The sequence below is a fragment of the Podarcis bocagei genome (genome assembly GCF_964188305.1).
Source record: "Podarcis bocagei genome assembly, chromosome: 5".
Lineage (NCBI taxonomy): Eukaryota > Metazoa > Chordata > Lepidosauria > Squamata > Lacertidae > Podarcis > Podarcis bocagei.
The window spans coordinates 11,889,702-11,911,738 of NC_138129.1; the positions used below are offsets into that span (position 1 = coordinate 11,889,702).

General features: G+C 45.2%; 1 protein-coding gene across 3 annotated transcripts; it reads right to left on the reverse strand.

Annotated features, from left to right (window-relative positions):
• Window positions 1-971: 971 nt before the first annotated feature.
• Window positions 972-20,942, reverse strand: LSM14B (LSM family member 14B). 3 transcript variants are annotated; one of them, XM_081195154.1, is made up of 10 exons: window positions 20,448-20,938; window positions 9,826-9,989; window positions 8,791-8,926; window positions 7,721-7,837; window positions 4,680-4,847; window positions 4,462-4,539; window positions 3,633-3,794; window positions 3,355-3,508; window positions 2,636-2,816; window positions 972-2,315 (listed from the first exon to the last, which is right to left on the reverse strand). In XM_081195154.1, exons 1-9 carry the CDS (start codon window positions 20,566-20,568, stop codon window positions 2,645-2,647), a joined length of 1,272 nt encoding a protein of 423 aa, XP_081051280.1. In that variant the 5' UTR covers window positions 20,569-20,938; the 3' UTR covers window positions 972-2,315; window positions 2,636-2,644. The 3 variants fall into 3 exon arrangements, with proteins under 3 accessions (XP_081051280.1, XP_081051281.1, XP_081051282.1); XM_081195155.1 differs by lacking the exon at window positions 4,462-4,539 and having other exon boundaries at window positions 20,448-20,942; XM_081195156.1 differs by lacking the exon at window positions 7,721-7,837 and having other exon boundaries at window positions 20,448-20,939.
• Window positions 20,943-22,037: the final 1,095 nt, after the last annotated feature.

Sequence of the window (22,037 nt, forward strand, 5' to 3'; positions counted from 1 at the left end):
GGCCTGCGGTGCTTTGGCCTCTGAATTGCCATTTGGCACTTTCAATGCCTAGGTTTATACCTTTACCCAGTTAAATTACCATTTTTTTTCATCAACCCAGGCAGACAATTTGTTCCAAACCAGACCCTCCTGGGCTCCTGTTGGCTTTACTCTCCTCCCACCAGCAATCAGTTGGCTTCCATCCAGGTTTAAGTGGAACCCACTCCTTTTGTACAGGCCCGGTTTGTCCCAAAATGCTCTTCCAGTGCCTACAAAATCCAAAACCCTCTTCCCAAAATCAGTGTCTCATTCACACTGTTGAGACTAAAGCTCTGCCTGTGTTATTTGGTACTGCATTCGGGGGGGGGGGGGAGAAGCAGCATTTCAGAGAAGAGCTACCTTGGATGTCCTGGTTTCAACATCCTACCTAACTTGCTTCCATGATCTCATGCATGCCAATGTGCACCATGACTATTGGCTCCTTCCTAGCACTAGGCAGTGTGACAACCACAACCATCGTGACAGGAAGGTAATTCACCCTCAACTCTGTATACATTTCACACACCCAACTTTCTATGTTCCCAGTGACTGAATCACACTACCAAGATCTCTACTCCCTGAAGAAGAATCATTGGCACGGGAAGATATTGGGTCATCATCCAAGGAATGGGTCCCTCCTAAGGCATCATTTCCCTCTTTCTCCGACATTCTCCTTCCCCCATGTCCCACATTCTCTCACCAGGAGGGGAGCTATGTTCCTAGAAATGGGGCGTGCTGCAACGTCCCCAATGGCCCACTCTACCAACTTCTCTATTCCTCTCAGCTTCTTAAATTCAACAGCTGCTTAAACCTGAACATCATTACTTTGGGTTGGTATGAAGCCAGCTCTCATCCATGGTTAGCAAGCTTTGCTAGTACTGTCAAGACACACTGATGACGTTTCCATTAGAAGCAAAAACCTTGCAGAAAACTGTTAGCCAACAAAACGAGGATTAAACATTTACATGTTTATTTGTAATTACAATTTACATGACTCCATAAAGCAGCCCATGATAAAGGCCTACAAAATAAACCCAAGCTTTTATAACGTAAGTGAATGCATGACCTAGGGAGGAACTGAAAAAGCTAGCCATGAAACAGGGTGGGAGAGAATAAATGGCACCCAAAAGAGGCCTTTTAACAAAACATTCCTATAGCTAACAAAAAGGGACACATGCCTCTTACTACAGGCTTAACCCACTTTCATGCAAGAGTTTATAATCCCTCCTTACCCACCTTTCAACCCCCCAAAAAAATTCTTTTTAAAAACAAAAAAAGACCTGAACTATTTACAGAGTTTGGGAAAGAGGGAATTGGTTGGCGGACTTGGAACATGCTGGTTTCCTAAGTTCCATTTAGGTTCCCCTTCCCCATTTTGAGGATTCGAAGTCCTACTCATGTTCCAAGAATACAAAGCATGTATTGCTCTTTCTCCAAGAAAAGGACTATTAACCAAAAGCTTAAACTTTTTTTCCCCCCTTTAAGTAAGGGTGGGGTAAAATCTCAAATCTCCTTTAAGAGTTGCTGCATGGGTATCCCATAATGTGTAGCCTTCCTCACATGGAGAAAGCTTCACTGCAGCATGGGAGGAGGAGGCTAATATTGGGGGGGGGGGGCTGGAGAACGGCACTTGCCATTGGCCAGCTTAGTTGCTTAGCATTCCTACAGGAGGGGTGACCAGCACCTCAAGAAAATTTGTTGTACAGTTCCCCATAGAAACTATACATTTACGTGGTGAACCCAGAATTACAGATACATGATCAGCGACAATTCCCATCACCGCATTACATACAACTTGTTGCACTACAACTCGTTTCTAGACATCAAAATGATCTGTTTCAACCTGGAGGGTGAATGGTGAAAAGACAAAAGAAATCAGAAACAACAGAAGGAAGGAGACCAGCAGAATCTTTGTTCCACAGATTAAGAGGTTGCTGGTTTCAAACAAGCTTTGGTTCGCTTTTTGAAGAATTTAGAATTGTCTCATCTCCTTCAGGGAACAGATTAGGTGTTCTGTGTGTTCAGCTATAGCAGCCTTTGGAACCTAGAAGCAGCACAAGTTCCTTGTGCTACCTTAAAGAACAAAAAGAAGAGACTCCTGGTAAAGGTGGTTAGTGAGCACGCATCTTTGTCCAAGTTGCTCCAGTGCGCCAATCCTGCTTTGACACAGAAGCAGCAGTGCCGTCAGGAGTACAAGCTTGTGGACATATCACTCCATTCACCCATGTTTTAAGTGCAGCAGGTCTGCTTGTTACCTCCTTCCTATGTACACATCGTAACATAACACGCTTGAGAACCTGGACAACAGAAAGAAAAACAGGCATTTTACATTTCCATGAGAACATTTTCCCTATTGCCTCCCAACCTCGTTCTCTAGGATAGAAACATAGACAGCAGAGAGCTGCTTCTATGTCACGCTTCCCTTAACTCCAAGAGCTGAGCCAGAACAGCTCTACAGAAACAGTTTCCTGAGTTTCACTGCCATGAAGATCCTGAACTGGCTGGTTCCGATGGACAAATTCATTTTACCGGGTAGACAATTTGATTTACTTGATACAGAGAATGCCCCAAAGCACTCCAGACCCAGAATCAAAGATAATTTAATTTTACAGCTTGCCTGCAAGGTTCACACTCTTCCAGTGCCCACTCTGGGAGGAGCCTGACTTCGCCGCACAGCTCCAGACCCCCTTCCGCCACGAAATCCCCCACGAAAGCTGCGGCCACGGAGAAACCGCCCAGACACACCAAACGTCTCTGTGTTGAGCTTCCGTTCTTCGGCCCACGTTGTACGCCTTGAACTAAGGAACAAAGGACCAGTTTTCCCAATCATAATACAGTGGTACCTCGGGTTACATACACTTCCAGTTACAGACTCCGCTAACCCAGAAATAGTACCTCGGGTTAAGAACTTTGCTTCAGGATGAGAACAGAAATTGTGCTCTGGCGGTGTGGCAGCAGCGGGAGGCCCCATTAGCTAAAGTGGTGCTTCAGGTTAAGAACAGTTTCAGGTTAAGAACGGACCTCCAGAACGAATTAAGTACTTAACCCGAGGTACCACTGTACATGTTTTTCCCAAGATGGTGTTGCAAACCGTTCCCTTGAATGATGTGCACAGTTAAGGACAGAGTACCAATTTACTCTTCAATATGATAACGATGATGATTTTGAACATTCAGCCTCAGATCAACTTCACAAGCTGATATAGCACAAGCTCCCTGACCAGGGAGGGTGGGGGAAGGGATGCCCAAATGAACAGAACCGTGGACTTCTGATGACTATGATTAGAAAGCCAATGAATCTATAAAGCGGAGGTTCTAAGATCCCTGAGTAACTAACCTTTGTTTCAGTTCTGATGAGATGTTGTCAAAGAAAGACTTGGATTTGTCATAGTAGCAGTTGGGCCCTAGGAGTTCTTCATCTGCATTGCCATCGCAATTCTCAGCAGCCACAGCAGGCTCCCCCTTTTCTTCTCCTGCCTCAACTTTCTCATCTGGAAAAACACATTCGTGCGCAATGAACAAGCCACGTTGCCATTTGTCCTCAGCCCTTCACCCATTTCTGGAGGAACTGGCATCCAGATCACAACAAGAACACACATTAGCGAACTTGCAAACCTTTAAAATTGAGCTTCTTCTTGAATTCTTTGTCCAGCTCTTCTCGGTTGAATTGCGCATTTGCAGTTTCAAAGTCAAAGTCGCCCTCAAACTTTATTGTATTCTCTTTCACGGTAGTGGGTCGATTCTGCCCTCGGGAGCGATTCCTGGTTCTCCTGTTTCCTGAAAAGAAGTAGAAGAATACTTCCTAACTTGAGTTTCCGTGGCTCTAGACAGGCCAGGTTCCTTGCATGTGACCATGGAGTGATGCTACACCTGTCATTATACTTCTGTTGTGGAGATAATTATAGCAGCCCAGCTGCTCTGGCTATTTGCTACTTGAATGCCTATGAGTGTAATACTGGTGTGTAGCACCAGAACACCCAGTATTTGAATTTACCCATTCATGAACTTCTAGGATTCAACAATTCAGGCCCCTTCTCAATTAAAGCTGTAACACAGTGAGACCTTTTGCTACTGAACTGCTATTGTGAAGTTTTCAAGTAACTGGAAGTTAGAGTAGCCATTCAGGCATACTAATTGGCTCATAACTCAAGAAATTTCAACTTGGATTTTGACATTTTCAAATGGACTGACGATGGTCTGTGCTTTGGATTGCTTAAGTCATGTTAACTAGACAAACCTCAGGGTCTTGTGGGTCAAAGATGTGATTTGCCAGTTACCCACATGCTTTCCTTTCTAGACATGACATTATCAAATGCCATTTTGTTCTAGTCCTCTAGAATCAGTGGTGCATTAATCCATGTTCTTCTGCCCAATCTTACACATACAGAAGTAACACACAGGAAGGCAATTCAGTGTGGAAAAAATCTACAGTCAGGTAACATACCTGATCTCCTCCTCTGAGGCCTTCTATTCTCATCATTCACTTGCCCTTGCATTTGAACAGGCGCTGGCTCAACTGTATCTAAGGCAAAATAGGAAAGTCTATTCAACTCAACAATATAAACCAACAAGCTGAACGGTATCAGCAGATGTTAGCTGAAGCAGACTTCAGACCTGATTTTAACAGTGCTGACATATTTCTGAAAGAAAGCATTTCTGTACCACTTGTCTTGTTACTTTGTGGAATCTGGCGCATGTTCCGCTGGACCGCCGGAATGACTTTGATTGGAGGAGCTTTTTTGGGATTCAAGTTTTCAATGGGGCCCGTCTGAACAGCCTGCTCCACCATGGGACTTTTGCGCACTGAATGAACTGATGGAAAAGCAGCTCCTGTGGGGAAACCAAGGAATTGTCAGGATTCACGGTGGTGGTTCTGAACTGGAACTAGTCTCACATCCTGCCAAAAGAGTTTGGAACAGATAGTTCTGCTGAAAAGGGACTTCACCTAGAATACATTTCCTGCATTTGAGACTATGTTCAGGAGAGATGGCGGCTTGGTTTTAATCCAGTCCGGGAAATGAGAGTAATAGCATAGAAATAAAATACATATAGAATCTAAATTTTCTTTTAACTGATGTTGGGAAGTCAGATTCACCACTGAGAAGCATTCAAACTGACAGCTATCAGGTTGAACAAGATGGCCCCAGACAGAAATCTAGGCAAATGTTTAGTGAGAGTACTCACAGGATGAAGTGAAAAATGTAACTTTTACCTTGTACTATAAACTAGTTTCTACACAAACACACCTCTCCATTGAGACAAGCAAGCTACATAAATTATCCGAGTTCAAGGGCCCATTCCAGCCAAGCAAGAACGCTCAAGGAGGGTGTGGAACAGGGCCAATGAGGGATAAGGCCTGGGTAAGAGCCCCAAGGCCTGGAAGGTAGCGATTGGCCACAGGTCCAAAATGTCCCACCCTCGGTGTCAACCAGGAGTGTTCAACTAGTTTAAATTGCATGCATTATCACAGATGTTAGCCTTCTACATAGCCACATGGTTTACACATGTTCTGATCCTCATGCATAAGCACACATTTCAAAGAGGTACTTAGTAGCCAATAATCCATAGCAAACTAGCACACCTGCGTGGTTTCTGCGGCCTATCAGCCCTTCACTTCCCCATGTGCCTTGGACCTCACATTGCTCTGAAAAGTACTAACTTAAACAGGCTTTTCCCCTCGCAAAGGCACGCTGCTACCCGGTAGTAGCAAATTCACAAGAACTATTTGGTTAAGGCGCAGAATATGGCTGTTCATGGTATAGAAGAGAGACGAACCGTGAGTAGAGTTTTTATTTATTTATTTACTTATCTAGCAAAATTTATGTACCGCTTGACTGTAAGAAAATGTTTAGGCAGTTTGTATATTTCCAATAAAGTATTTGGGTCTCCACTAAATCCCTGTTTCTGAAAATGGCTCCCAATGTCTCACCCGTGTTAACATAGCTTGAAACCAAGTTGACAGACACAGTGAAGTCTGGAACCTTTGCAGGGCGGGGGACGGGGAAAGAAATTCAGCAGGAGTTTCGTTAGCTAGCAGACATGTGGCACAACTCTGCCACTCCACAGGTACTAAACTCGTTACTCCATCTCACCACTTAAACCTCTTAACAGTGAGAAAATCTCATAAAACAATAGTGGAAACCAAAGTTTGTCTCAAAAATGTGAAAATCTTTTGAAAGCCTTCATTCTTGAACTAAAAAGCACACATAGTAGTTTGGGTGCAGAATTTTCTTTTTTGTTGATGATTGTATAGTCCTGTTGTTCCAACGTACAAAGCTCACCCTCTTGCCTCCCAGAATTGAGATTAAATGTTCCAGCACTGTCCCTTGTGCATATTTAGCTTTGCACTACAATGGCATTTAGGGGCTAGATCATGCTGTAACTAAAAGCAACAAGGCACGGTAAATTGCCACCAAAACGCAACCCAAACACTTCAGTGTAAAGTTTAGTCTCAGCGCAGTTTGACCAAATTGTTTTTATTAAGAATGCAGATTTGAACCTCTTGCTAAAGCAGCCAAGGGACAATGTGTACCATTAATTGAAGAGCCCTTAAAAAGCAAACTCGAACATCACCAGAGGAAAATCTGATGGCGCCAACTACAACTTACCTCCATGTGGAAATATTGCAACAAACCTGTCACAACTCACTATCCCCCTGAATGTATGATGCACGATATTCAGACGGCTTCTACTGTTAAGTCTCAAGCCCCCTATAAGCTTCCCCAGAATCCTTGATTCAGAAAAGCAGTTTTGATTAGATTTGCAGCCAAGAGAGACATTTGCAGAGCCTTAGACCTCTGTTCTAAAAAAACCCCAAGTTAATTCATGCCAAGGTAATGCAACCTGCCTAGCAAGCGTCAATTATGTTCTCAAGCTGGACAGACAATGCACAGCCACGGACAAGACACATGCAAGAGAACAGCTTAGTAGCCACACAAAGCATAACATGCAACGCAGCCCTCACAGGCAAATTTTACTGTAGAAATTTGAGTAGAAATTCCTTCATGCAGTTTTGAACATTGTCCCATTCTCAGCAGGCACCCTCTCCCCACCCCCCAAGCAGTTACTTCTCCTCTCCTCTTGTGAAACCTTGGCATCCGATATTTGTAGCACAATCTCAAACCAGAATCTCTAAACCAACACATTTTAAAAGGCCACAAGAGTAGCCCAAATCTTATCCAAGGCCAGCCAGTCATCCACAGACAAGACATTCCGCTATACAACAGCTTGGTGTCATGCATGTCCTATAAGCCGTCAGTATTCTAGGCTTACAGGTTCAATTCCTTGAACTTCAATTTGCATTGTCGTTTCTGATCATCATAGTTCTGCAGGCACTCTTCCGGAAGCTCCATGGTGTAGCCTTCAAAGAAGGGTTTCTGAACTTAACTAGTGATCACTGTCCAGCCTCCTTGCTTCCTGGTCCCCACATTTCACTGGATTTCTCCTACGCCACTAGCTGCCTTCCCTCTAGCTAGTTCTGCCTCAACATTTAAAACACTACCCAGAACTCAAGCTCCTTTTCGTCCACCAATCAAATACCTGGAGCAGAAGCAAATGCACCAAGGTTTTCAGAAAGACTACTGCTGTAATCCTTGCTGAGGTTAACTCTGTTCAGGAGCAAGAAGGGGGGGTTAAAAGACAAAATGGTTTTGAAAACACCATGCAGTTCTTCCAAATACTTGGAATCCTCAAGCTGCTGTTACCCTTAGAAGACAGCAGGTGTGGCTCTGATGACAAGTCAGGCTCTGAAACTGGCTGAGGAGACGAAGAAGTGCTAGGACTGGAAGCAGCTGCTGATGCTGGAGGGCTTACCAGTTTCTCTAAAAGAAAGACAGGAGGGGAAAAGACAAAGCAAAGAGGGATACCAATAAGACACAAGGCACTAGGAGTTATCCAGGTGAGTTGGGAAAGAAAGATGGCTCAAGATCTGTGTGTGTTATTACAGTTTTGAGACTGGGGAGAATTTAACCAGGAACAAAACAGATATTGGTACCAGAAGAACATTCTGCATCACACAACTTAGGAATCAGCCTATCAATGCCTTTAAATAACCTACATTGCTAATAAGCACCTAAAATGGAAGCAACTGTCCAAACATACTGCCTTGGATTCCTCCTCTCCAATTTTCAGCTGATAAATGGAAAGCAGTTAAGCTGGAAACTTAACTGCTGAAAAAAAATATATAGTTAAGCGTTCTTAAAACCCGGTACAGTTTCTTCTCACTCGCTGTGATCAGATGACACCCTTACTCTCATTTTACAGCTGAGGAATCACAAGGAGTTTATGAATGAGCTGGGATTAGTCCAAAGGTATCAGCTCTGATCCAGGTTCGGTCTGTTGCACCACAGAATGAGCGGCCTTTCCCAAGGTGGAGGACTCCTACAAGATTCAATTCACAAAGCTAGCTTGTTTCTAGTCAGCAGCTAAAGCAAAGAAATCAAGCTTAATTCCAATAAGACATGGGCTGCTGAAAAGACGTGCTTTTAACAACTGAGGAATACACACAATATACGTCTTCAGTTTAGCTCTCACTGCAGGTGGTAAACAAATGTCTGGGCTGTCCACTTTAGACAGCAGGAGGAGACTCACGTGATGGAATTCTTCCCAACGGGAAGAAAAACAAAACAAAAACATTCAGAGCCTCTTCTCTCTCCAATCAATACAGAAGCCTCCCCCATTCTGGAAACTGAACAGCATTCCCTGTGAATCTCCAGCTGCAATCTGGAGTGGTACAGCCCAGGCAGACATATCAGTTTATTGTTACAGTACTCACCTAAACCAAGGGAAGCTGCATACTGCTGGCTAATTAAAGAGCTGGCAGCAAGCTGGCTGTAGGGCGGCATACCTCGGAAGGGACTGTAAGGCACGTGTGGCTGAAAGGAGGGTGCTGAGGCAGAGCTCAGAGAAGACTACAAAATGAGAGAACACCATATTGTTTATTAAATTTGTACACCACCCTATACCCACAGGTCACAGGCTGACAGGATGAAAACACAATATGAAAAAACAAAACAAAATACATAAATGTAAACAAAAACAACAATAATCCCCCTACCCCACACCCACAAACAAGAAAAATATTAAAAGGGCATTGGGTGTCAATCAACCAAAGGCCTGGTTAAAGAGGAATGTTTTTGCCTGGTGCCTAAAAGTGTATAATGAAGGCACCAGGCGAACCTCCCTGGGGAGTGCATAAAGTTAAAGGCTGCAAAATGAAGACGGACAGGAGGTAGAAAAATATTCAATGCCAGCACAGTTGTTTTTTAACATTCAGAATGTTTAACATCACTACTACAAAATAGCACAGGTCCTTGTAGGTTAACAGGTACAATGCACAGGTTGTCAGCAAACAAAGCCGGACAAGGGTGGGGATGGAACAGAATTGATTGCTACCCTATCATACCTTTTTTTTGGGGGGGGGGGTGAGAGCTAGCACTCACAAAGGAACAAACACTCTTAATATAGGGGGAATAGCCTAACTGGAATCTAAGAAATGGTAAACAGAGGGGCTGTCTTGCTTGTCTGTTTTGCCAAACAAACAGAACAATCTTGTGACATCTTAAAGACTAAAAAATATTATGGCATAATAAGATTTTGTGGATGAGAGTCCCACTTCAAATGCATGAACTGTAATCCTCAGTTATAGATGCACACAAAGTGGGTTGGGAGAGGAGGGACAGTGGGCAGCAAGGCCAGAGGGAAATGTAAAAAAACCTCCAATAGTGATAATTCAATTAAGAGACACAAGGGGGGCCAAGCTCAACTGCTGGATGAAGCCACCACTGGCGTTTCAGATGAAATAACTTACCTGGACAATAGCAGGATCCTGGGGGAGATTATGCTGCGCTTTTGGAGGCTCACATACAGTGATATCTTTAATATCACTACCTCGAAAGATGATATATTCATAAACTTCTTCCCTTGGAGGGGCAGGACGGTCTGTGGGACGATCTTCAGTTCCAAAAGAGCGCACTTTGAACATTAAAGAAAAAGTACTAATGTTAATACTTGGAAGACAACAGGCCATTTTATACTGTCTTTATGAAACGCATTTGATAGCAGGGTCTCCCCTGATCTGCTTGAACTACAATTCTGAGGACTGGAGCTGGGACGTCTGTTCTGACCTTGCCTGCTACATCCTAATTTGTCCAAGGGGCAAGCTCTCTTCCCTTCAACAATTCCAGTGCAAGCAGCTCTTGGTACTTGTGGTGACTGATGCTGAAAACCACCTCCTGACTCCCCCTTGTTTGCACTGCACTATAAAGCAGGACTACAAACTGGCTGTTGCAAAACTATTACAGAGGAATGGATGGAAGTCCTCTGAATATGCAACTACTATTCCTCCAATACCCACTCTTTATTAGTATCTTTTTCACTCCTGGCAAAGACATCCCCCCCAGGCCTTTTAATCCTGATGAGGCATTTTATTACTTTGAATCCTATCTATTGATTGTTAATTCATTGTTCCAGTTACAGATAGGTAGCCGTGTTGGTCTGCCATAGTCAAAATAAAAAAAATCCTTCCAGTAGCACCTTAAAGACCAACTAAGTTAGTTCTTGGTATGAGCTTTCGTGTGCATGCACACTTCTTCAGATACACTGAAACAGAAGTTGCCAGATCCTTCTATATAGTGAGAAGGTGGGGAGGGGTATTACTCAGAAGGGTGGTGGGAATGGGAGATTGGCAGATAGCTGAGATGAGCCTGTTGACGACTCTTAACGACTGCAATAGGTCTTACAGGAAAAGGCAAGGGGTGAGAAGGTGAGAAATGGCTTAGTCATGTATAATGAGATAAGAATCCAATGTCTCTGTTCAGACCAGGTCTCTCCATGGTTTTAAGTTTGGTAATGAGTTGCAATTCAGCAGCTTCTCTTTCCAGTCTATTTCTGAAATTCCTTTGTAGTAAAACAGCTACTTTGAGATCTTGTATAGAATGTCCTGGGAGATTGAAGTGTTCTCCTACTGGTTTCTCTGTTTTGTGATTCTTGATGTCAGATTTATGTCCGTTTATTCTTTGGCGTAAGGTTTGGCCTGTTTGTCCAATATAGAGAGCTGAAGGACACTATTGGCATTTGATGGCATACACAATGTTAGACGATGAGCAATTAAATAGTCCCGAGATGGTATGTGTGATGTTGTTGGGGCCAGTAATGGTGTTGTCCGGGTGTATGTGGCAGCAAAGTTGGCATCTGGGTTTATTGCAGGCTCTGGTGCCAGTGTCCGTGTTAAGTCTGGTTGTAGTATTATTGTGGGTTAGGAGTTGTTTAAGATTGGGTGGCTGTCTGTAGGCAATGAAAGGTCTTCCTCCCAGAGCTTGAGAAAGAGAACTGTCATTGTCCAGGACAAGACAGACCCAAAAAAGAAAATAACAGAACACCTCTAGTCATCACATACAGCTCCCAAGTTAAAACAGTAAAACGCATCATCAGAGATCTACAACCTCTCCTGGACAATGACAGTTCTCTTTCTCAAGCTCTGGGAGGAAGACCTTTCATTGCCTACATACAGCCACCCAATCTTAAACAACATTTTCATTTTAATTCATTGTGTATTTGTTAGCTTTCTAAAATATGAATCACTTGGAAATACTGGAAAGGAGATCAGTCTTTAGTATCAAGGACAACAACATTTGTCAAGGTTCTAGAACACAGATGGGGAACCTTCAGATGTTTGCAGGCTCCCAACAGCTCCAAGCAGACTAGTCAATGGCCAGGACAGCAGCCCACGAACTTCTGAAAGGCCACAGGTTCCCCAGCCATGTATACCTGAAGGAGCATCTCCACCCCCATCGTTCAGCGCCGAGGGCGTTCTGGTGGTTACCTCATTGCAAGACGGTTACAGGGAACCAGACAGAGGGCCTTCTCAGTAGCCCACCCTGTGGAACGCCCTCCGTTCAGATGTCAAGGAAATAAGCAGCTAGCCTATTTTTAAAAGACACCTGAAGGCAGCCCTGTTTCGGGACGTTTTTAATATTTAATGCTGTATTGTTTTTAACACTCGATTGGGAACCGCCCAGAGTGGCTGGAAAACTCAACCAGATGGGCGGGGTATAAATAATAAATTATTATATAACCCCATTGTGTTTGCTTTGTATAAGCAAGTCTGGCTCAGCAATTTAGTCAAATTGAGTCCACATTTCAACGCACAGGATTTGGGTTCCCCAGTAATTTGTAGAGCAGTAATGAGACCATAGCACAGGGTTAAAAGGAAGCTCAGTTAAGAGGCAGGAGAGAAGGGGGGGGGGCAGAAAGCATTAACAGCATCGTACAAGACATCTATCACTTCATTCTCCCTTAAATTCAAGCCTCTCCCATCTCAGCAGAAAGGGCACAGAAATATAAAAAGTTGTGTTGGTAAGTCCACCAGGTCACAATGATTTAAAGGAAGCAAAGGATAATTTTTTAAAGGGAGTCTCCCAAGCAGCCAAGAGAAAGAACAGTTTCTCTAGAACAGTTGTCCTCAAACCAGACCTTCAAAAATGCCAGAGGGTTGTTGCATGAACACATTTGTGAACCCAACCAATAATGTTTTACACATGTTTTAATAGTACCAAGTTTCCCTTTTACAGATCAGTTACATTTATGTTGGAGTGAGCTGAATAAATTCAGCATTTTCCAGATAGTTGTGTTAAGCTTCCGATGCAGCTATTGGCAGGCTTCCCATTTACATAAATATGATGCTGCGAACAGGATTAAGGCTGTCATAGCTCTATTTACATGTTCATGATACTCCTCACTATACCATCCAGAACTATGCACAAGTCTTCTAACTAAGCCAATACTGGGCAGTCTTCTTCCCACTTCAACTTACTGAGAAAGAATCCCTTCTTTGGGAGACAGTGAGAGCTTGGTTTCTATATCCTTGGCTGCAGATAGCAGGCAGAGCTGAGAACTGAGACTAGAGCCTTAGAGATAGAAGAGGTGTGTTTTGCTTGGCTACTGGTGATCAGAGAACAAGGCAGCACAGTAGCAACCGCAGCAAGGACTAAAATGATTCAATCAGAGAAAACAAGTAAAGGTAGCTGTGTTGCCGACAATAAAAGCTCCAAACTATTAGGGGAAAACTTTTGTATTTAGCTGGCTGCAGCCTCTGGGAGCTCCTGACAAGGACTTGTAAAGAGGGTTGTTTGTGAGGATGGCCCAGAGTGCAGTATTGCGCTGTCTGTAGGACCAAGAGACATGGGCAGTGGAGAAGCTGCTGCAGCGACCTGCCATGTTTGTCTTCCTGCTCGAGAATGTGCAAAATAATTACACTTGCAGCAAGTGCAAGCTTAGAGCAGAGTAGACCGTCATGGAACAGCGACACAGATGGGGTGCCCCCAGAGAGGAGGAAGATTGTGCACTGCAGGAGACAAACACCTGGAGGAACATGTCACACAGAAGCAGGACTTGTTAGGAGTCATGCTGTGCCACTGGAGCTGCAAAATTGATTCCATGCCCTCACCTCGGACAGATTCTGGGCCAGAAGAGCAAGGATAGCAGTTGCAGAACTCAGATTACACCAAGGTGGCTGTGGAAGGTACAGCATACAGAACAATTCCTGCCACTCCCCAGAGTAGGTAGAGACCTGTGGTGGTAGTAAGTGGCTCCATACTGCAGAGGACAGAGGCAGCAGTGTGCGGAGGAAACAGGACGTCACAGGAGGTGTCCTGTCCTCCAGGTGCAAAGATTCATGTGACCGAAGTTGCCAAGTCTTATAAAGCCCACCGACCATAACCTCTTCTTTCTGATTCTTGTGGATACAAATGATATTGCCGGACACAGCCTTTGACGTAAACCAAGGAACTATGCGACTGAGCAGGAAGCTGAAAACCCTTAAGAGCACAGTGTGATATGGCAGGGGGGGGGGAATCTAATGTTATTCTAGGCAGCTTCAGATCAAGGGAAGTACCAGAACTTAGTCCTGCTCTCTTCTTTCTTGGTCGGACCACACTGTGTCCAGTTCTGGGCTCCACAATTTAAGGATACTGACAAGCTAGAACTTGTGCAGAGGAGAGCACTACCAAGATGATGAAGGGTCTTATGAGGAATGGGTATGTTCAGCTTGAACAGGAGACAGGATATGATAACCATCTTCAAATATCTAAAGGGCTGTCACATGGAGCATGCTTGTTTTCTCCTGTTCCAGAGGGCAGAACCCAAACTAATGTCTTCCAAGATACCAGGTGATTCCAACCAAACATCAGGAAGAACATTCTGATGGTATGAGCTGCTTGACAGTGGAACGGACTCCCTTGGAAGATGGAAGACTTTCCTTCAATGGAGGTTTTTAAGCAGAAATTGGATGGCCATTTATCATGGATGCTTTAGTCGAGATTCCTGCATTGCAGGGGGTTGGACTAGACGACACTCACTGTCCCTTCCAACTCTACAATTTTAGGCTTCTATGACCAGCTAAAACAGCATGAGTTTAATCTTCTCTCAACCATGAAGTTCACTGGGTGACCTAGGGCTGGTCACACACAACACAGTGGATGTCACAGGGTTTTTTGTTTGTTTTTTTGAAGATAATAAAAGTCAGCACCATTCTGAGCTTCTTGAAGAAACAACAAGATAAAAATATGACAAAATGTTGGTGCATAATTCTCTGCCAGCTGCCAATGGTATTATTGATATAGGAATTAAAAATATGAGGAGGGGCATATGTGAAGTATAAAATTTCTTTACTACCGTAAGTATAGGTCAAGAAATGCTGTATTTGTGTAGGCCCAAAATTAAGTCTGTTCAAGGGATTATGTTGATATCAAGGATCCATATATTCACACCAACTTATATTGGTAAGTATGTTTTGTTCTGCCAAGTGTTGTGTTGCTCTGTTTCTCAGTGCTAGAAACTCAGATATACAATCTAATCACCAAATGGCACCTTTAACCTAGGTTACGGCTGCCACAATGGAAGGTCAATGCGCCATTTCCCCCTGCCACATGGAATAATAATTATTTGTATCATCTCAAAGCTGCTTACAACACATTAAAACAACAAATGAAACAATCCAGAACAAATTCAAGCTTCAAGGAAAATATTTCAGATCCATATCTAAGTGACATTTTGCTTTCCCCGTATTTATTGATCTACTTGATTGATATAGCTGTCCCATAGCAGACATACTCTAGGAAGCTAATGTATTGTAGTGGTTAGTGTGTCAGAGTAGGACCTGTGAGATCAGAGTTCAAATCTCCACAGTCATGAAGCTCACAGTTGCAGCCTCCTAACCTACCTCAGAGGGTCGTTATGGAATTAACTGGGGGGGTGGGGTGTGAACCATGTACTCCTTGGAGAAAAGCCCAGGATTTAACTGCAGTAAATAAGCTCTTCTGCTTACCTGCTTTAGAAAGCTGAAGGGGCCAGCAATGTCAATTGCCAACCTGGCGTACAGAGATCTCCACATGGTCTTAAATTGGACCCACGAGAGTCACAAAACATGTCTGGGGGATTTCTGACACTGCGCCTTCTGTGTGTGAAGCAGCACGTGGACACCCTCCTACATGTTTTCTTCAAAAGCACAGAGAAATGAAATGTGCCCTTACTGAAATGTGCTTACTGATGGATACTTCCAACACTTCTTGCTGTTTGAGTCTTAGCGCAATAGGGATATAAGCTCCCATCTCTCTTCTAAGCTGCGGAGAAAGGCATAGGCTCACTTGTTGCACTTTAGCTCAGCATTGATGCCGGAAGACACAGTTCTCCCCCTCTTGGGCAGTAGGCAGTCATTCAAATTAACATTTTAGTAGGCTAACAAAGCCAGCCAAGATTTCTTGACCATAGGTAGGCAATATTGAGGACTTTTTGAAGCAGAAGGTGGTGGCCAGCAACACTGCTGTGGATTATCTGTAGACACTTCTTGGTGCTGCAGAAGCGGTGCATTTTCGCAATGGAAAGTTGTGAACGTGGTATGTCCAAAATACAATGCAAAGGTTGCCCAGGATAAGCCTACCTAGGGACATCGGAAGCTGCCTTATGCCAGATCAGATTATTTGTCCATCTAGCTCAGTGTTGTCTACTCTGCCAGATCTTCAGAGCCTCAGACAGATTTTCCCTATCATCTGCTGCCTGATCCTTTTAACTGGAGATACTAAGGATTGAACGGGGTGTCCTACGCATAAAAAAGTGAGTGCTCTACTATTACTACTAAGCTGTGGTCCTGCTATGTAAAGATTAAGAACAGACAATTGATGGCACAGGAAGTGGGGAGCTAAATCCAGCCTGCCCCTCCTCTGTTAAGCACATGAGCTTCTTTTTCCAGACTAGCAAGCAGAGAAAGGAGTATAGATTTTCTTTTAACGTAGTCCAGTGTTAACTGCAAGACACTTTTGACACAAGTTCTCTCCTTAAGCACCTTACTTCTTCGTTTCCATTTGCCTAGATTTGTGGTGGTGTGTGGAAATCCACTGCTTCAAGTCAAAGAATCTGTTGCTGGTCAAGCAGCAGAGGAAAATATTAAAGAGCCCTTTGCCTGTCTCTGCAGAAGAATATTCAGGTGAATCCAAATTGCTTGACCTTCATTCCATGCAATATTCAAAATATGTTCTTGCAAAAAAAATGAGTTGCTGACCTAAACTAGACACTACCTAGGATGTATGGTTTCTTTATCACCATGAGACTGGCTTAAATTAAAACCAAGTAGGAATTCTGGCTTAAATTAAAACCAAGAAGGAATTCAGAAAATCTAGTTTAAGTTCAGGTTCAAAACACAACTGCTTACTGTCAATCGAAGTGTTATTAATTCAGAAACATATTGCTTTTGATAAACAGATCTGAGGGACTAGGACTCTGCTTCAGCCAGCTACTGTTTCAACAAGATGCACATAAGAGTATTAATCCTATACTAGGGAACTGGAGAGGAGACAGAGCCTGATATTTAGCTAAACGCAGAAGACAGCAGTTCACAATTGAGTGCATATCAAATCTATAAAGAACGCAGAATCAGTCCTCAATCACACTTTATGTGGGCTGATGCAAGAGGCAGGAGCAGTGCAAGACAGCAGGATGGAGGACCTTTAAAGGAGACAGACATACAGGCTGAAGGAGGTGGGGCTTCATTCAAACTGCCTGCAAGGTAAGGGAAGCCAGACAGCATACAAAGCTATACAAGAGAACAATGGCTGGCTGCTGCAGACAGCCATCTCCCTCCTGAATCAAGCATAGCAAGATCAGGTATCAGATAAGCTACACTAAAAAAAGTTTATTTTCCCTTCCCCCAAATACTCCTGTTGCTTGGCTGCTGGGCTTTAGTATTAAGACACACAAGGGATTTCTTAGCCTTGGACAAGAAAACATAAGGCTAACATCTGGTCTACCATATTTCTTTAATTAAGAGAATACATTGCTCCAAGAAGCTGGTGGGGAATTGAAGTAGAATGGAGTATACATGCAGCTCACTGTCCGTCCCCCCCCCCCCCAGTGCAGCCAGGTACCCAGCTATTAAACCCTGCACATCCCAGCCAGGTTTGTCAAGCTCTCTTCTTCGGCTCTAGCAGCAGAGAAACATATCAGGAGCTGACTATGAAGGGGCAAGGCCATAACAGAACACATGCAATTCTGCCCATCTACAAGGCCTGCCTTCTTGTTTCCTCAACCTAGAGACTTGGGCAGTTTGTAGTCAGGTCACAACTAACCATCTCAGCAGAATCAGGGTAGAATCAGCCCCCCCCCCCAACACTTGTCAGTTGCACACAATTTTAGCAATAACTTCTACATCATGTTCCAGAGAATACCATGCGTTATGAAAGATGTGGACAGCCCAGCACTGGCCTCCAAGATGTTCTAAGCCCAAACAAATGCAAGGAACGAACAAACCCGTTTTCTTTACAGGTGTTGGGAAAAGAAAAGAAAAAATCAAGGGGTGAAGCCTCCAAACAAAATGGAATAAGCAGGGAGGAAGGGAATTCCCTTTGTGAGAAGAAAGGCTTTCAGAGACCTTGCTATGAGAAAAGCTGTCTTCAACGTGGTATAACTGTCTCTTACCAAGAAAGAAAAGGGATGAAGCTGGGGCCACCCCAAGGCATGACCCAAAAGCTAAATGCCCGTGCCACCTAGTGTGCCAATCACCTGCAACAACCTACAATCCCCTTTTCCATTTACAGATTCCAAAAGCTGGAGAAATTGAAAATAACACAACAAAATGATGGATAGGAGGCAAAGCAGCCCCTCAGACATCAGCTGCAGGAACCTAGGTCACTTTCATCATTATCAAGGCAAAGCCCCCAGAGAAGCTTTCCAGGCCCATGCTATTAAAGCTTAGAAGGGGCACCCCAACCCATTAAGTGAAGGGGAAACATGGAGACATTTCCCTGGCTCTCAAAAGTAGTGAGGTGAGAAAGAAAATATGACCCACGTATCTTCCCCAAGTCAAAGACATGAGGGCCTCCAGGTGAATAGAGTAGTGCCCTTACATACTTGGCATTTTACAGGAGACTAGACATTCTCATTTCTACTCTCAGCTATTCATGCAAAGTCTTGAAAAACGACAAGATAGGACGGGAAGAGAAAATGATGATCCAGAGACCAAAGTGGATGAAATGAAGCTGCAAAGACCATCTTTTCCCAAGCGTACCCTCAGAGACCTGGATTTTGAGGCACACTTTTCCAGAGTAAGTCCACTTTGACCAAACTGCAGGAGGCAGTGGAAGACAGGAGTGCCTGGCGTGCTCTGGTCCATGGGGTCACAAAGAGTCGGACATGACTAAACAATAACAAAACCTACATATAGAAGCTACAAAGGCTGCAGAACACATTCTCCTGGTAATGTGGGTTTTCCATAAAATGTTCACTCCTGATTAACCCATGCCCGAAACCAATCTGAATCAGTTTAAACATGCTTAGATGATGTGTACTTTTGCTTTGTCTCTTTCCTTCCAGCAGTTTACAGATAACCAGAACATGAGAATGGGTATTGCACATGGATTTTTTCCCCAAACTGGCCCTGCTTCCTGATGAAGTTTCACAACACTGAAACTGTGCAATGTAGCTGGCATCAAATTTCTCTTATCTATTCTCACAAAGCACCACATTTTTAACCATGGGGAAATTTTCCACAGAAAAATATAGGAAGAGAAAATTTTCCACACCACAGCTGCTTCCCATAAAGTGAGCTTGCAAGACTGGAAAAAGGCAGCAGCCAAAGTCATTCAGAGAGTATGCAACTTAAGGCCTCCAGTTTGTTCATCTTTCTCTTCAAAGTCAGCAGGACGCCTATGCAAGTAGAATTAAGAAGCTCGCCTACTCTTCTGTGAGAAACAGCAAGAGGTAGGAAGTGTGTCGTAAGGAGTTGCAGCATCTACAAAAGCTGTTTTTATAGAACAGACTTTCTCAACCTTAAGTCTCCAGATATTGTTGGACTACAAACCCCATCATCCCTGACCACTGGTCCCTTCTAGCTGGGGATGATGGGAGATGTAGTCCCAAGGTTGAGAAAGGCTGTCCTATAGGGGTAGAAGATGCAGGTAGCCCAAGATTATATTCCTTACTTGTATTAAAGAACAAAGCATGCAGCATGCAAGGGGACCCTTTTGCTACCTAGGCACAAGTCTAGCCAAGAGCCTGGGAAACATGCACACACACAGACACACAGTTTAAAAAGAAACGAAAAACCCCCAAGGCCCTCATGATTAAGGCACCCTCTTCCCTTGTCCAGACATCCACCACCCCCGCGCTGTCTGGCTTGCAATTTGCAATCTTCCCCACTAATGGCAAAGTATATAAATATCAACTCTGCATTCTTTTCTCTTTTAGCACCACGGGGTTTGCACGAAAAGAAAAGGCAGTACTGCAAGCAAGCCATTTACAGCCTCTCCGTGGGGAGACGGGGGGGGGGGCGAATGGGGAGGGAAAGAAGCAAAGACTGTTTGCAAAGGAGGCCGAAGCGTTGCTCTCCACCCCAATGCCTACCTCTCCTTCCAGCTTCCCACCAGGCCCTTCAACCTCAATTTCAAGAGCAGCAGCAACAGCAGCAGCTCCTCCATCTATGAGTAGCCATGTTTTTCTGGGTTGCTGTTTTTCTTTCCCCTCTCCCATTTTTTTTAAAAAACCCCACCGCCGAGCAAACAAATTAGGACTATTTGGGAGGCACACGCCCCCTTTAAACCTCAGCTGCCTCCCTCCTTTCCCCCGCCGAAGGCAGACATCAAACCGCACCCCCTGCAAATGAAAGAAAGGAAAACGCTGGAGGAGGGAGGAGGAAGGGAGGGAGGGGGGAAGGGAAAAAGAAAGGAATTCGAGGTAACGCGACTTTTCCGACGTCGGACCCGCTTCTCTCCTTGGGGGGGGGGAGAGAAGAGCAAGAGGATGGGGGCCCCACCCACCGCCTCTCCTGGCGCCCCCCCAACCCACCCCAAACCCCCTTTTATTCCTTCTTTCCCTCACGCGCACACGGGCACGCGCGCTCGCCCCCCCCGCTTGTTAGGGGGGGGTCTTCGTCGGCCCCCTACCCACCCTTGGCCAAGGCGACGGTGGAGTTGTCGGTGTCGATGGTGTAGAGGATGCCCTCGTAGCGGATCTGCGCCTTGGAGATGAGGCTGATTTTGCTCCCGATGTACGGCGTCCCCGAGCTCATGGCGTCGCCGGGCTGGGCGGCCGCGGGCCTCGGTGGGGGGAGCGCCGCAGGGCAGGCGCGGGAGAAGTCTGGGCTTGAGGGCGGCCGGGCCGACACCCCGCCAGGGACCAGCACTCTCGCTCGCAAGACCGGCTGCCTTAGCCAAGGCCCAGCAGCCAGGCTCGAGTTAGCACGGCGTCGTCGTCGTCGTCTTTATTGTTTACCGCAGCTCGACCTCTTTTTTTTCTCTCTCTCTCTTTCTCAATTCCTCTTCTCAGCTACGCCCGAGCCACTCGCCGCTGCGGCGGACTGAGGAAGGAAACCCCGGCCGGCCGCTCCTTTTATAGCCCCGGAGGCAAGGCGGCGATTGGGGGAGAGGGGCGCGCGCGCGCGAGGCAAGCGGGCAGCGTGAGGGGAGGGGTGAGAGAGAGGAAAAAAGAGGGTGCGCGGAGGTGGGGAGGGGTGAGTGAAGGGCGGAGCCGCGCAAGCGCACTTGGCAATGCGCGCGCGCGCGCCGGACGGCTCGAGAGGGAAACGGGGGGGGGGTGGAGGAGAAGGCGGTGAGGGCGGAGAAGGTCAGAGGGAGGGAAATGGGAGGGGAACGCGCAGGGTGGGTGGGGCGCGCGGCTCTGGCGTCACGTGACGGGCGGCCTGTTCCTCCCTCACGCGCACGTTATAAAACGAGCGCCCGTCAGTTATCGGATAGAGGAGTAAAACTTCGACGCTGTGGTTGTTCCTCCTTTTGTTTTTGAATAAAGGGCTTTATAGTATGGCCCACCCAAAAATGTTTGTGCTGTCTTGGCTAAAGAGCAGCAGTATTTGCAAATGGTGCCCTCAGTGACCGAGGCCAAAAAAGCTCCAGGGTTAACCCGCCCCCCCCACGTCCCTGACAGTAAAAATATATAATAATAAGTAAACAATGCAACGTATTGCCTTTCTCAGGAATGTTAAGAGCTCTGCAGGATGAGGCCAGCATCCGCAGGCTGTTTGGTCATGTGATGGTTTGTTTACATAACCCGTTTTGATCCAAAGGCTCTCAAAGTGGTGAATGGCACAGTAATACAAAACTATATATATATGTATATATATTTTGATGCAATCAATCAACATGAAATAGCAAAATGACAATATGTCCAGCAGTCAAACAGGACATGTGTTCTCAAGGTGCATTTGTGCTCTTGCTCGAAAGCCAGATTCCTCCCAGCTGCAAGCGCATCTGGAATCGATTTGCCCACATTCTCGCAGTGGGCAGCCAGATGCCAATGCAAGGCTTGCAAGCACGAAGGCACTCTCCACACCTGGAATTCCCACAAACTGGCATTCAGAGAGGCGTGCAATTTGCAGTGTCGAAGTCATCATGGCTGGTAGCCATCGATGGTCTCACTCTCACCCACGACAGATTTGTGTAATCCATCCCGATTGTGGCAATTACTACATTATGTGCTAGCGAGTTCCATAGCTTGAACCATGAGCTCTGTGAAGACGTTTAA